Genomic DNA, 14,865 nt, shown 5'->3' on the forward strand with positions numbered 1-14,865 from the left:
ATAGCCGTTTACACTTTCTCTGACTCTTCGTTGGCTTATAAATTAATTTCACAACCACCATCACCGTCATGGCTGCCGTCGTCGTGCCGGGGAAAATCATGTCACCGTCGCCTCCGCCGTCGCAGCATATGCATGTCTCACCTTCTACTTCCCGGCGCAGCATGGACACCGCCTCTGACACTAACGCTTCTCCCGATCGCCGCTCTTCCTTTGATCTTCCCTCTTCTTCCACCGCTAGCCCTTCACGGTTGTCTGATGCTCAGGTTACTATTTCAATTGATCTTCTACTTTGACATTGCATTTGAAGTTCGAATTATGAATATAACGCTTCAGAGAAAATTTGTTCTCTTATTTTGTTCCATTCAAATAAGAACTCTTTTAATTTTCAAGATTTTTCTACTATTGATGACTGTGTTTAAACAATTTTCCTTGTTGTGGTTGCTGGATGGTTTGACTTTGTGACAGAATCAGCTAGCTTTGAAGAGTGAAGAGTATCGACTACTTTTTCGTTTACCACCTGATGAAGTGAGTGAAATTCTCCTCATGTGCTTAGTTTCTTGAACTGGTTTATTTCCTAACAAAACTATAATGTGCTTGTAAATTTGAGGGATACTCAAATCGTTTCTTTAAATTGGTTTCTCTGTGAATTTCCTAGACTTCAAATTGTTGTAGTTTATTTTATGGTTATGTATCAAATTGCTGTAGTTTACTTTATGGTTATGTATGCTGTAGTGTGATTCACTGAAGGATACATGTCCTTGTTTACTTGGTATTTTTATGTCTTTAGAAGTATTGGTATTTCTAATTACCAATTCTTGTTTGGGGCGTACTTCTGTAAGTCTAAAAAACAAGTATTCATTTGGAAGTTTACCGAAAAGCTAATCATAGGTTCTTGCTCCGTTGGACCATTTGTATCTATATGCATTAGGATCCTAGATTTTTGAATTGAGAGAGATACTAAGAGAGATCAATAATTCTTGACTAGAACTTGGATTCACGTATTCCTTTTTTGGTGGTTATGGAAAATAAACCTCTCCGGTTATTGGCAACATATTTGGTCTAAATTTGGAATGAAGGAGGAGGGTTGTGTTAGGTTGATGGCCAGTGTATATTAATGTTGGATTATTCTAACTATGATCAGACCTCTAGAACTGAATGGATACAAAAGATTCGTATGACCGAGAACTTATTCCGGGTTGAGTCATAAACAGGATATGTTTCTGTTTGAGATGTTCCTCATGCTTAAGAAAATAGTAGGTTGTTCACTTAAGCGAATGTGGTCCTAGTGCTTATTGGGAAAAAGTTATCTTGAACTGTTTACTCAAAAAAGTACTTAGCTTTCATGTGTCCAAGTTATACTTGTATGTGCACCCCATATGTGTCATTCATCAAGTTCATTTGTTGTGCATCTAATCTTTATGTGACTGTTTCAAACTAGGAATAGATATGATTTTTTGACCTTTTCTAGTATACATTTCTTCACTTGTCAAAGTGGTTGATTGAGCATGTCTGATTTAATCTCCGTCTCATCTGTATAAAGAATATACTTCTGGATCTTCTTTCATGTGACTGAATAAGCTTTCAGATCTACATGCTAACAGATATTTTATGTTTATGTTCTGATACAACCACCACACCTAAATCCCATACTGTTGTGTCTGATCTTCCTTATAAATTCTTCACAGGTCCTGGTTCAAGATTTTAATTGTGCGCTGCAAGAGAGTTTTCTACTTCAGGTAACTTTAAACTGTATGACATTTTATATCCCCATACACATTGGGAGAAATGGTCTAAGCATTTATAGTTGAACTTGTTGCTTCTTGAACCACCCTTATCTTATTTCTTATATGTAACATATTTTTTTCTTTCTTTCTAATTTGGTTTACATGCCGTTGTGAGTTGGTTAATGTTGTACTTTTGTTGCAGGGTCATATGTATCTCTTTGGCCATAGTATTTGCTTCTATTCCAACCTCTTTGGCTTTGAGACAAAGGTTTGTTGTTTCGGTTTTTTTATAGTTTGATCTTTTATAAAGCCTATAGTTGATTGAGGTAGGATTTCACTGCTGATAAGGTGTTCATCGATTTTGTCCGCAAATATAGCTGAGATTTATTAGTTCCATTATGCAACTGTTTTGGAATTGTTATTATTAACACAAAATATAATAGCCATCACGAGGTCGGGAAAGCGATTTCATGCCAGTGTGAGAAGGAAAATGCAAATTTTTATCTTTTTGGAATCGTTTGTGGTGCTCTTCTTGATTGAATTTCAAATAAAAGCCTCTTTGTAATTCAAGGTTGAAAGAACAGGAAGGATCTGTAATTTAGAACTGGAAATGACGATTGAATTTGCATAAGATACTTATATTCTAGCCATTTGAAATGGGTGCTTCAAAGAAGTGAAGATTCCAAGTAACACTAAAAAAGGTTTGGTTCACATGTTTGGACTGGTATAACAGGATATAGAGGAGGATTTAGGCAAGGGCCGCTATGATATCATCTCATGTGTTAGTGGGAGGTCATCTGGAAAGAGAGATATCAAAAATGCTCATAGCGGGATGCTGTATTAGTATTCTCCCTAAGCAGTTGCTTTAAGAAAAGTCTTGTGATCTGAAGGTGATGGATATTTGAACACAAGGGACTCTCTCTTTCCTATGTCTTCCTTTGTATTTTCCCCTTTATTTGTTCTTCAAAATGGGCTCCATAAATATGTATCAATTTCATAATTTTTTGTTGACTTCGTGCTTGTGTGCTATTGAAATATTTTGGACTTAATGCATAAAATCGTTCCTGCCATTGTTGGCAATAGAAGGGTACACCATCATGAGGTCCTACTGAATGTGTGTAAAGGATTTATTTGTATGTATTCTTCATAAAGCAGTGGATTTTAAGCTCTAAGACTGACTAATAAGCTCCATTGGACATTTACCAAGAATTTATACTGCATGACCCATGATGTCAGCTTATGTCCTATTATTTCTCTTTCTCTTTCATTTTTACCTTGATGCAGACTAAATTATTATGTTCATCTGCCAGAAAATAATTCCTTTTCATGAGATCACGGCAGTACGAAGAGCTAGATCTGCGGCCATATTCCCGACGGCAATAGAAATAGTAGCCGGAGGAAAGAAGGTGATGTCCTGGATCTGTGATGCTATGTTACCGTGCTATATGCCTGTTCTCGTCCTTTCAAATTACTACTTACATGGCAAAGTCTTGACATACCTTCTGTTAATGCAGTACTTTTTTACATCTTTCCTTTCCCGAGATGAAGCTTTTAAGCTTATCGATGATGGTTGGCTACAACACAATGGTGCGGCTAAAGAATCTGCGGATCTGGTGTGTTTGTAACTCACATAGCTTGGCCATTTATAAAATGCATAGTCATGTTGCAATATGAAGCATTCCCATGTTATTTTGCCTAGTGCTGGCAACTTATGAATACTCTATTTGCACTATCTTGGTTACTCAATAATCAACATATCAGTTATTCCTTGTGTAGCCCTGCATTGATTTATTTGCCAGTTACTTAAAACCTTGTAATGGTTTTTGTTACTTTCAACTCTGGAGATGTGTGTGAAGAACATAACTTTTCTAGGCATATAAATTCTGTGAGAAATATATGGGGAAGATATTATTGAATTGTGTGTTTAAATTGTTTCATTGAGACCCTATTTATAGACAATACATTGAAATCCTTTTCTAACTAGGATTCCTATTCCTATTCTTCTTCCTATTCTAAGTAGGAGTATATGTACATATTTCTATTCTAACACTCCCCCTCAAGCTGGTGCATACAAATCATATGTACCTAGCTTGTTACAGCTGTAATTAATACGAGGACTTGTGAGGGACTTGGTGAAGATATCTGCAAGCTGATCATTTGACTTCACAAATTTCGTAACAATATCTCCTGAGAGTATCTTTTCTCTGACAAAGTGACAGTCAATCTCAATGTGCTTAGTCCTTTCATGAAACACTGGATTTGATGCAATATGAAGAGCTGCTTGATTGTCACACACAAGTTCCATCTGATCAATTTCGCCAAATTTTAGTTCTCCCAGCAACTGTTTGATCCAAACTAGCTCACAAGTTGCTGCTGCCATTGCTCGATATTCTGATTCTGCACTAGATCGAGCAACCACACTTTGTTTCTTACTCTTCCACGACACCAAATTACCTCCTACTAAAACACAATATCCGGATGTCGAACGTCTATCAGAGGGTGATCCTGCCCAATCAGCGTCTGTATATCCAGTGATATGCTCATGGCCTTGATCCTCATAGAGTAGTCCTTTACCAGGAGCTGACTTTATATATCGCAAGATACGAACAACTGCTTCCCAATGACTATTACAAGGGGAAGTCATAAACTGACTTACAACACTCACAGGAAAAGAGATGTCAGGTCTAGTTACTGTGAGATAATTCAATTTTCCAACGAGTCGTCTATACCTTTCAGGATTACTAAGTGGCTCCCCCTGTCCTGGAAGGAGTTTAACATTCGGATCCATAGGAGTGTCAATAGGTCTACATCCCATCATTCCCGTCTCCTCAAGAATGTCTAAGGCATACTTGCGTTGAGAAATAACAATACCTGATCTAGACTGAGCAACCTCAATACCTAGAAAATACTTCAATCTGCCAAGGTCTTTAGTCTGGAAGTGCTTAAAGAGATGTTGCTTCAATTTGATGATACCATCTTGATCATTACCAGTGATAACAATATCATCAACGTACACAACCAAATAGATACACTGATTTGGTGCAGAATGCCGATAAAACACAGAGTGATCAGCTCCACTACGAGTCATGCCAAATTGTTGAATAACTGTGCTGAACTTCCCAAACCAAGCTCTAGGAGACTGCTTCAGACCATAGAGTGACCTACGCAATCGACATACAAGGCTACTAGACTCCCCCTGAGCAACAAAACCAGGTGGTTGCTCCATATAGACTTCCTCCTCAAGATCACCATGCAAAAAAGCATTCTTAATGTCCAACTGATGAAGAGGCCAATGACGAACTGCAGCCATAGATAGAAAAAGACGGACAGATGCTATTTTAGCCACAGGGGCGAAAGTGTCGCTATAATCTAGCCCAAATATCTGAGTATACCCTTTGGCAACAAGGCGAGCCTTAAGCCGATCAACCTGACCGTCTGGACCAATTTTGACTGCATAAACCCAACGACAACCAACAGTAGATTTACCTGCAGGAAGAGAGACAAGCTCCCAAGTACCACTCTTATGCAAAGCAGACATCTCATCAACCATAGCCTGCCTCCATCCAGAATGAGAAAGTGCTTCACCTGTAGTCTTAGGAATGGAAATAGAAGACAAAGATGATACAAAGGCATAATGGGGTGATGATAGACGATGATAACTCAAGAAGGTATAATGAGGGTTAGTATTTCGAGTGGATCGTATACCTTTTTGAAGTGCAAGTGGTTGGCTAGGAGGAGGCAAGTCCGCAGTACGAGCAGGGTCTGGCGCAAGACATGAATCATCTGGTACTAGTGCTGGACGCGGACGGCGATGATAAGTTAGGAGTGGTGGCACTACATCTGGAGATGTAGAAGTAATCGCAGATTCCTCAAAAGTTGGTACAGGTAAAACCTGAGGTATGGGTAAGACCATAGAAACATCAGGATGATCAGAAGACGTATAGTAAGGCTGAGACTCAAAGAATGTAACATCAGCGGACATAAGGTAACGATGAAGATCATGTGAATAACAACGATACCCTTTTTGAACTCGAGAGTAACCAAGAAAGACACATTTGAGGGCACGAGGGGCTAATTTATCTTTCCCTGGGGCTAAGTTATGAACAAAGCATGTGCTCCCAAAGACACGAGGGGGGATAGGATAGAGATGTGACTCAGGAAACAGTATGGAATGTGGAACCTGATTCTGAAGAGAAGATGAGGGCATTCTATTTATTAAATAACAAGACGTAAGAACTGCATCTCCCCAAAAACGCAGCGGAACATGGGATTCAAGGAGAAGAGTACGAGCAGTCTCAATAAGATGCCTATTTTTCCTTTCTGCTACACCGTTTTGTTGAGGGGTGTATGGACAAGTAGTCTGGTGAATAATGCCTTGGTGAGTCATAAACTCCTGAAATTGGGAGGATAAGTATTCTAAGGCATTATCACTACGAAAAGTACGAATAGAAACACCAAATTGATTTTTTATTTCAGCAAAAAAACTTTTAAATATAGAAAATAACTCAGAACGATCTTTCATTAAGAAAACCCAAGTACATCTTGAATAGTCATCAATGAAACTAACAAAATAACGAAATCCTAAGGTGGAATTGACTCTACTAGGACCCCAAATATCAGAATGAACTAATGAAAAAATAGACTCTGAACGACCCTCAGTACTACGTGAAAATGTAGCACGAGTGTGTTTCCCAAGTTGACACGACTCACAATCTAATTTGGATAAACTAGACAAACTAGACACCATCTTTTGCAGTTTGGATAGACTCGGATGTCCCAAACGTTTGTGAATTAGATCTGGGGAATCTGTAACGGAGCATGCTTTCAAGGAATTTGGAGAGGCAAGGTAGTAAAGGCCTTGTGATTCATGTCCTGTTCCAATCGTCTGTCCCGTACTGCGGTCCTGCATGAGAAAAAAGTCATCAAAAAAGGTTATGCTACAATGTAGAGCCTTCGTCAAACGACTAACAGATGCTAGATTAAAAGGAGAACCAGAGACATAAAGAACAGAGTCTAGGGTGACAGAAGATAAGGGTTTGGCTTTTCCAACCCCTTTTGGTTTTGTTTGGATCCCATTAGCTAAAGTAATAGCAGGAAGAGATTGTGAATAAACAATATCGGACAAAAGTGATTTATTACCCGAGATATGATCAGAAGCCCCTGAGTCCATGACCCATGATCCAAGAGTACTAGACTGTGACACACAAGCAAAAGAATTACCCGCAACAGAAACATCAGGTTGTGCAACCGAAACTACTTGTGGAGACGTTTGTTTATTTGCACGATACTGAAGGAACTCATCATATTCTGTCTGAGCAATATGAGCATTATTGGATGGTTGATTAGGTTGAGCACCATATGCTACTGGTGGAGATGTCTGTTTACTTGCACGATTTCGAAGGAACTCATTATATTCCTTAAGAACAATAGGATCATAACTGGGTGGTGGACCATGCAAAATATAACATATATCACGAGTGTGTCCAGGTTTATGACAATGACTACACTTGGATCGAGGTTTTCCCAAACGCCCTCCCCCTCGCCGATTCTCCATAGACTGGTATGTACGCTTTTCTGTGGTTTGAGATGCAAGAATAGAGGAGTCATCCACTTTGTGACTGGAAGGTGCAGCAAGACGAAGCAGACGAGAGAATAATTCATCAATTGAGGGAACTGTAGGACTAGCTAGAATCTGGTCACGCACAAAGTTATGGTCAGTAGAAAGTCCAGCAAGTGTAAGAACTAGAAACAATGTATGCCTTTGCTCTTGTTGCTTTTCCACGTTTGTAGTGATAGGCATCAATGTTTCAAATTCCTCCATGACTGCCTGTACTTGTCCCAAGTAAGTAGACATATCGGATTCTTGTTTCTTTAAGTTGGTCATCCGAGATATCACATCATAGAATCGAGATATGTCATTAGTGTATAAAGCACGTGCCTTTTCCCAAACTAAATAACATGTCTGGGATGGGCGAAACAAGGGCATCAACTTAGAATCAATAGAGCGCCAAAGGAGACTACATAATTGGGCATCCACTTTCTCCCATTGTGCTTTGGCTTTTGCACCTTCGTCACTAGACTTTGTCTTTTCATCTTCAACCCAAGCATTGTTTGTTAAGTGATCGTGAATACCTTGACCTTTGCACCACAACGCAACTGAAGAAGCCCAAGCTAAATAGTTTGAACTTCCCATTAATGGTTCTGAAGTGATTGTAAGGCTTGAACTTCCAATCCCCGTATTTTTGGAGCCAAAAACATCACATCCGAAAGACATTTTTCGAAATTTGACTTGAAAAGAGCTGGAAACTGCCGGAATTTACCCACAGTGGCCTGAAAAAAAAACCTGATTTCACCGGGAACTCGCCGGAAACTGCCTGAAAATCGCCGGAACCCTAATTCCGGTGATCGGATCTAGAGAAAACTGAATGGAATCTGGTCGGAAATACTGGGCGACCTCAACAGAAGAAAACAGCTAAAAAAAATGATGACCGGAGCAGCAGTCACGCGCCGGCGCGTGAACAGATCTCGCCGGAAAGTTTCCACCTCCGACCGGCGCGTGGGGGCGCGTGGAGGGTTGTTTTTCGGTGGATCTGATTGGGGTCTGGTCGCCTGAGCTTCCCGAGCCTCGTGATGGTGTTGCCTTTCGCACAACACCTTCGGAATGAAAGATGACACAAATCAGTCCCAATTGTCGTCGCCGGAATTTGACACGATGACTTAAAATTTCTCACCAATGCTCTGATACCATGTGAGAAATATATGGGGAAGATATTATTGAATTGTGTGTTTAAATTGTTGCATTGAGACCCTATTTATAGACAATACATTGAAATCCTTTTCTAACTAGGATTCCTATTCCTATTCTTCTTCCTATTCTAAGTAGGAGTATATGTACATATTTCTATTCTAACAAATTCGAAAAGAAGTATGCTGCAGCTTGGGGTGGGCATAGTTTAGGCCAACCCGAAATCCAAACCAAAATCCAATTTTTTTGGATATTTGGATTATGGATTGGACTTTGGATTTTTTTATTTTAAGAATTTATGGATTTTGGATTGGATGTTGGATTTAGTTTTACGGATTTGCAGATCTTGAATTTTTTATACCTTATATTCATCCCTACCCATATTATATGTGTCAAATAGTAATAAGTCCAATTTCCAAAGGTCCAATAGATAAGTACCCAACGGCCCTCTTAAGTCCCACACGGGATGAGTGGCAGAGTAACCTCAATTCTTGTTAATGGTAGAGAATTATACATTCTAATGAGCGAAGTATTAGGTAAATTGAGGTTGTTAATTGTAATGGCCTGCCTTTAGGCTCAAAGGTCAAAACTGAAAATCTGAAATATCCAATCCAATTAATCCAAAATTGAACGTAAAAAATCTAATCCTATCCGAGCTTATTTGGATTGGATTCTGATTGTCATTTCTTCAATCTGAAAATTGAAAATTCTAACTGGAGCGTGTATGTCACGACCCAAGGTAGACCCCCTAGGCATAACATGGCATACAAGACCCCGAGAGGCCACATACAAGCCACTTAGCATACATCATACAAGATAATAGAAAATTGAGAGAATTTAAAAGACAATTTCAAAACATAAGAGTTTTATAAAATGAAGCAGAAGTCTAACAATGTCTCAAAGCCATCTAGTACAAAGGAGTAATCGGGACGTAGCCCGTACATCAAGTTCAAAAACTGAAATGTAAAGACAATATGAAATAAAGGCTTGGTCCTCGGAACATGAGGACTCACCAATCTTCAATCTTCTACTAAAAGATACCTAGCCACGAAAATGCGAATCTGGAACGCCGGACCCTACATTTTTATAAGAAATGTAGGAAAGAGTATGCGTCAGTACAAAAATGTACCAAGTATGATAGCAATGCATAAAACATATTAAATCATGCTTAAAAAGGAACATTTTCATGATATGCAATGACCAAGTTAAAACATGAATTAAAAGAGTTAGAAAACATGAGTCATAAAACATAGTCAAAGCAAGCTAACATCTTTAAAACATTCATGAGATACTTCTAAAAGTAACCTTAGTTCATACTTGTGGAGATTTACCTTTAACCGACATGTAAGACCATGTGAACTATTAACATGGAATCCGGTGTCTACTCCACACCAAAAAGGGGTGTCCTACTTGCCAAGGTAAGACCATGAACTTCTAGCTTATGTGGATCCACTAACTAATATCTATCTAGACAACCTATGATGGCATTTAGTTTATGGGACATGGGTTATCACCACTTGTCCATGGGTTATCACCACTTGTCCACTCGGTGCTAAGCATAAATCCCGCGAAATATTGGTTATTCTTAACTTTTCTTATCATTCATGAGACATGGGTAATCACCACTTGTCTTAGCATGGGAGGTCATGGGTAATCGTCGCTTGCCTCATTATTAGAATAGCTCCTTAACTTTGATTCATTTTATGTGAGAAGATCTTTCAACCTTAGAATCCTTTATGTGAGAAAACCTTCCACATTCATGCTTTCATGTGTATATGAGAAATCCTTTCACAACACAACAACAACATTGATACTTCACTCTCAAAGCATCCTTAAAACATTTACATCAATTTCATAAGAACATGCATAATTTCATAAACTCATCTTTCATAGTTCAAAACCCACATTATATCATCATAGCTTGGAAAACATGGAGTATGCATGGGTTCATGGGGATTCATCTTAAAATCATGGAATTTTCTCAATTCATGCATAATAGTTCATAAAACAATCAAATAAATCAACATTGAAAGGAACCCATGACATGGAAGAAAACCCTAACTACAATTGGGATTTCTAACTTCAAAATTGAGAAATTTAGGAACTCTATGGAGGAAAGGGCTCCATAGATGAAGACTATCATACCTTAATGCCAAAAGCTTGACTTCAATGGAGGAATTGGAGACTTGACTTGAAACCCTAGCCTTCTTCTTCAACCTTCTAGAGAGAAATATTGGGAGAAAGAGCTTGTTCTTCTTTGGAGATTTGAGAGAATGAATTGATTTGGAAGACTTTAGGGGTTAAAAACGTTTATATAGGCCTCGAATAGAGGGCAAAACGACATAGTATTAGGCTAGAATAATTAGGAAAAGACCCAAAAGCCCTCATAAAAATAACTGCCGACTCCCGTCGACGGCCCGACCTACGGTCCGTGGGTCCACCTACAAACCGTCCTGGTCGACCGTCGATAGGTTCAAAGACCATGATTTTTGGACCCCCAACGACGGATCCATGTACGGTCCGTGGGTCCACCTACGAGCCGTACATGCCCAGTTGTGGGTCTCAACTTTGAGTCCTAAAATTTCTCTTCTGGGACTCACCTACGAAACCTACCTACGACCCGTGTACTGACCAATCGACTGTCATGGTGAACCGTCGAAAAGTACTGGAACTTGACATTTTGGACAACCTTTGGACTGCCACCCACGAAATGACTCGCGGACTGTGTGTCAGTCCACTGGCCGTGGGTGGCTTTGTCGGGACTGGCACCAGATCTTGCAAAAAGCTGCAATTCTACCCTTTTTGAATCCGAGGTGTTACAGTGTAAGGATGTTGAATTGAATATTCCAAGTTGAATCTCTATTACATGTTTCCACGTTACCTTTTGGATTTATTTCCTCCAACTCCTTTTAGTTACTGGTTGAATTTCAGATGAAATTAATTAGAATTTCTTCTTTATAGATATTCTTCACCGTGGAAATGAAACATGATATGCAACCAAAATTTAAGCAGTTTATTGAAAGGGGGTGCTTTTTCTTGAAAATCTTATCTATGGGACTATGACTTGCATTTTTTGCATGAGAATACCTGATAGTAAAATGGATGGGATTCAGCCGTACCCTTCTTTGCTATGGTACTAAGAATAGTTGTTCCCCTTAATTCACAACCAAGTACATATAATCTGGAGTCTGATGTGAAGACCTTTGGCTTACTCGTTGCAATGGTGCTGATTCCTGGCTAAGTTGCGTGTCAAGTCTCAGATATTTGGGTCATGTGCCATGTTGCTGCTTCACTGGCATTTTTTTAAGTTGGTTGTGAGAGCATGGGCATCATCTCTCTTAGATTGTTTCCTTACCATAATGACTCTGCAGAAGTCCTCTGAACTTGAACATTTTACTTCCTGGTTTCTTCTATTCATTGCTCTTTTATTTTGCAAAGAGAAGTTTGAGGAATTTCTGCTTCAATCCAATGAAAATATTTTTGCTTGCCTTATGTGCTTTTCTGAGTCTTCTCATTGCAGTTGTAACTGTTTTGAACTTTGCTTTGATGTCAGGAACCACAATCTGATCTGAACTTCCTAGATAGTGGAATAGTAGAAGGAGCAGATAGTTTCAGGCAGGCTAAGGAAGGGGTGGAATGCCTAGAAAGGTATCTAGAGTCAAGTTAGGAATCAACTGCCCTTTTTCTGGAGTTATTTCAGTCTGTTCATACATGTGGCCAGGAATGAGGACAATATGGTACAGGAAGACTCAAAGCCATTAGTCAATGGTTCGTTTGAAATTGTATCAAACCCTTCAGGAGTGCAGGACAGCGTGGAGGAAGAAGTGGTTATTGTTCAAAATACTGATTGTTCATCATCTGAAAAGTCCTATGGTTTTAAGCAGGAGGATTCAGATGCACCTAGGGGTCAGTCAAATGTCCTTTGGGCTTTGTTATTTTTCAATTGTGTTCAACGGCCTTTTCCATTCAATTAATGAATATAACTTCTGCTATTTAAAGAAACAATGCTTATTCATAAATGACTGGCATGTTGAGATTATCTGCCTCTCCTGTGACAAAAGTATGTGCTCATGTTGCCTTGCCCTTACACTTTACTACTTCATGAACACAAAGAAGTTGCAGTGAGACGAGTCTAAAACATGAAATAGAATTAAAGCTAAAATGCAATGCGCAAAGCTAAATTTGATGCAACTTTCTCAAATGTGCAAGGAAAAGGATAGGAGCAATGAGGCATTTAAGCTTCTCTGTTCATTTAGAACCTTCAACTGGAAGGTGCTGCCTTTTCCCTTTCCTTGATAATATATAGTGCCCTCTCTTTGGTCCGGTTTTGTAATCCTATTTCTGTGCCTCTGTTTGCTAAAATGGTGCCGGACATGCTCATCACAAAGTGAGAGTGTTTTGCTAGGACTTTCTTTTTTTTTGAGAATGAAGAGACATTTACTAGGGCTTATGAGTAGGTTCACTTCCCTAGTACTAGACACAGATGCTGTCTGGTATTCAAGGGTGGGTGTCTATTCTTAGAGTTCAGTACAGGTTAATGCTCAAGTTTTATTAGGCAGATGAATACCTTTAACCAGAAACAATATTCTTTTTGGTTCTAGTATCCATTAGGTCCAAAAGCGTATAAAGGCTTAAAGCAACTGTTTCTTGGACTCCACCAGTGAAACGTTCCTTTTTTTATGCAATCTTATTCCTTGTTTTCAGTTAATAAATTTAGCTTAACGTTGCTTCTTTTCTTTTTTCCTTCATGCAGTCCCTGAAGGTTTTACACTTGTTGCAGAGGCAAAATTTCCGGTGATACAACTTTTTATCTTTTTTCCAAAATCTTTCATTTGTTCTGAATCCCTAGTTTTCTGTGTGATGGACGTGTAATGACTATAATTAGACTGTGAGTTCAACCTAGTCTGTGTGGTGCAGGTTAAGGTTGAGAAGTTCTTTGAATTCTTCATTTCAGATGCCGGTCTTGCTTTTCAGGAGTCATTCCGTAGAAAATGTGGTGATAAAGGTTGACATCATTCATGGATTTTGCTGAAGCAGATATATTTCAACATATTATGTTAGTTAGCTTTAGAAGCAATGAATCACAATAAACTGATGAGTAATTATGCAGTTTCTCACCTTAACTTGCGGTCTTGTTTTTCAGATTTTAAGTGTACACAGTGGCGTCCTCATGAAGAATTTGGGCACACTCGTAGTTTGTCGTTTCAGCATCCTATTAAAATCTATTTAGGTGTGACTATGCCTCTATATGACATGGACTCTCTCTAATGGTTTTTGAGATTTTTTTTTTTATGACTAATGTAAGGTTTCATTAGGTCCAAAATTTGGTGGTTGCCACGAGTTTCAAAAGTGTCGTCGTTACAGAAACAGGTAATCGTTTTTTTGTCCAGGAGATCTGTCCTAACTTCTACTATGGTGCTACTGTAACTCATTGATCTGTTTTCCTTACCCATACTGGCACTTTAATTTCTTTCTCAATGCTGTAATTCTCTGTGCTTCTCCGTGCACCAGTGTGTCTGATACATGATAGAGTTCTTCTATGCATAACATCATTTTTGTGGTTACGTTTGAGTTTCTCCAAAAGTCAAAGGGGTTTGGGCCACCTATAATTTAATCAGTCGACAGGCTTCGGTTTGTGCAAAGTTGTCTGGCTTAACATTCCGTGTGCTATGGATTCTTTACTTTTATATGCATCTTGTATTATCAATATCAATAGTCTATTTATCTCCATGAAAAGATAACACTTTGCAAAGCACATGCTTCTTTAAGATCTGTCATCCATATACTACTTTTTGTGTATTCATGAATATCCTCAAGAGGACGAGGACATTCCTAGTGTTTTAGATTATTTATGACGTTTAGGTGGTAGGTTTTGCTCATATGACTACTACTTGTAATTATTACTGAAGTATACCTTTGGTGTAGTACTTTGTTTATAATAATATGTTAACTGCTAAAAAAAAAGGTCTATCATCCATATACTTAACGAAACCTTCAACTCTTCCTTTTTTGGTAATTTAAGATGATGTTTGTCACATAAAAACATATGTAAAGTACATTATTACTGATGTTTTTTCACAGCTAATATATGATTAAGACACCTGGTAATCATATAGGAACAAAAAATTTAGCAAATCGCGAAACAGTACGTTAGTAATTTGGGTGGCTTTAATATAGTGTCCCCAGTAGCAGCCAGCTCTGTCATCTTCCAAACAACCATGTTAATAGCAAGTCTGCCATCTTTCAAACAATCATGTTAATTCAGAAATTATTAGGCAATCACGCGGTAACAGTGGTCTAACATCTAGTATCAGCTCTTGTTAACATACCTGGCCATCTCCGGGCAGAAACAGAGTCTGGATAAGATCTCTGACTTGGCGTTTTTATGTCCATATT

General features: G+C 38.7%; 1 protein-coding gene across 1 annotated transcript in view; it reads left to right on the forward strand.

The window, feature by feature from the left end:
- LOC125867248 (protein VASCULAR ASSOCIATED DEATH 1, chloroplastic) overlaps positions 1-14,865 on the forward strand; it is a 28,853-nt gene continuing 13,988 nt past the window's right edge. The window contains exons 1-12 of the mRNA XM_049547677.1: positions 1-263; positions 466-525; positions 1,686-1,736; positions 1,927-1,992; positions 3,035-3,130; positions 3,239-3,337; positions 12,023-12,117; positions 12,191-12,375; positions 13,223-13,263; positions 13,387-13,474; positions 13,613-13,699; positions 13,785-13,839. Of these exons, the coding sequence (XP_049403634.1) occupies positions 69-263; positions 466-525; positions 1,686-1,736; positions 1,927-1,992; positions 3,035-3,130; positions 3,239-3,337; positions 12,023-12,117; positions 12,191-12,375; positions 13,223-13,263; positions 13,387-13,474; positions 13,613-13,699; positions 13,785-13,839 (1,118 nt within the window). The 5' untranslated portion in view covers positions 1-68. The remainder of the gene's footprint in view (positions 264-465; positions 526-1,685; positions 1,737-1,926; positions 1,993-3,034; positions 3,131-3,238; positions 3,338-12,022; positions 12,118-12,190; positions 12,376-13,222; positions 13,264-13,386; positions 13,475-13,612; positions 13,700-13,784; positions 13,840-14,865) is intronic.

Source organism: Solanum stenotomum, chromosome 1, assembly GCF_019186545.1.
Source record: "Solanum stenotomum isolate F172 chromosome 1, ASM1918654v1, whole genome shotgun sequence".
NCBI classification, from domain to species: domain Eukaryota; kingdom Viridiplantae; phylum Streptophyta; class Magnoliopsida; order Solanales; family Solanaceae; genus Solanum; species Solanum stenotomum.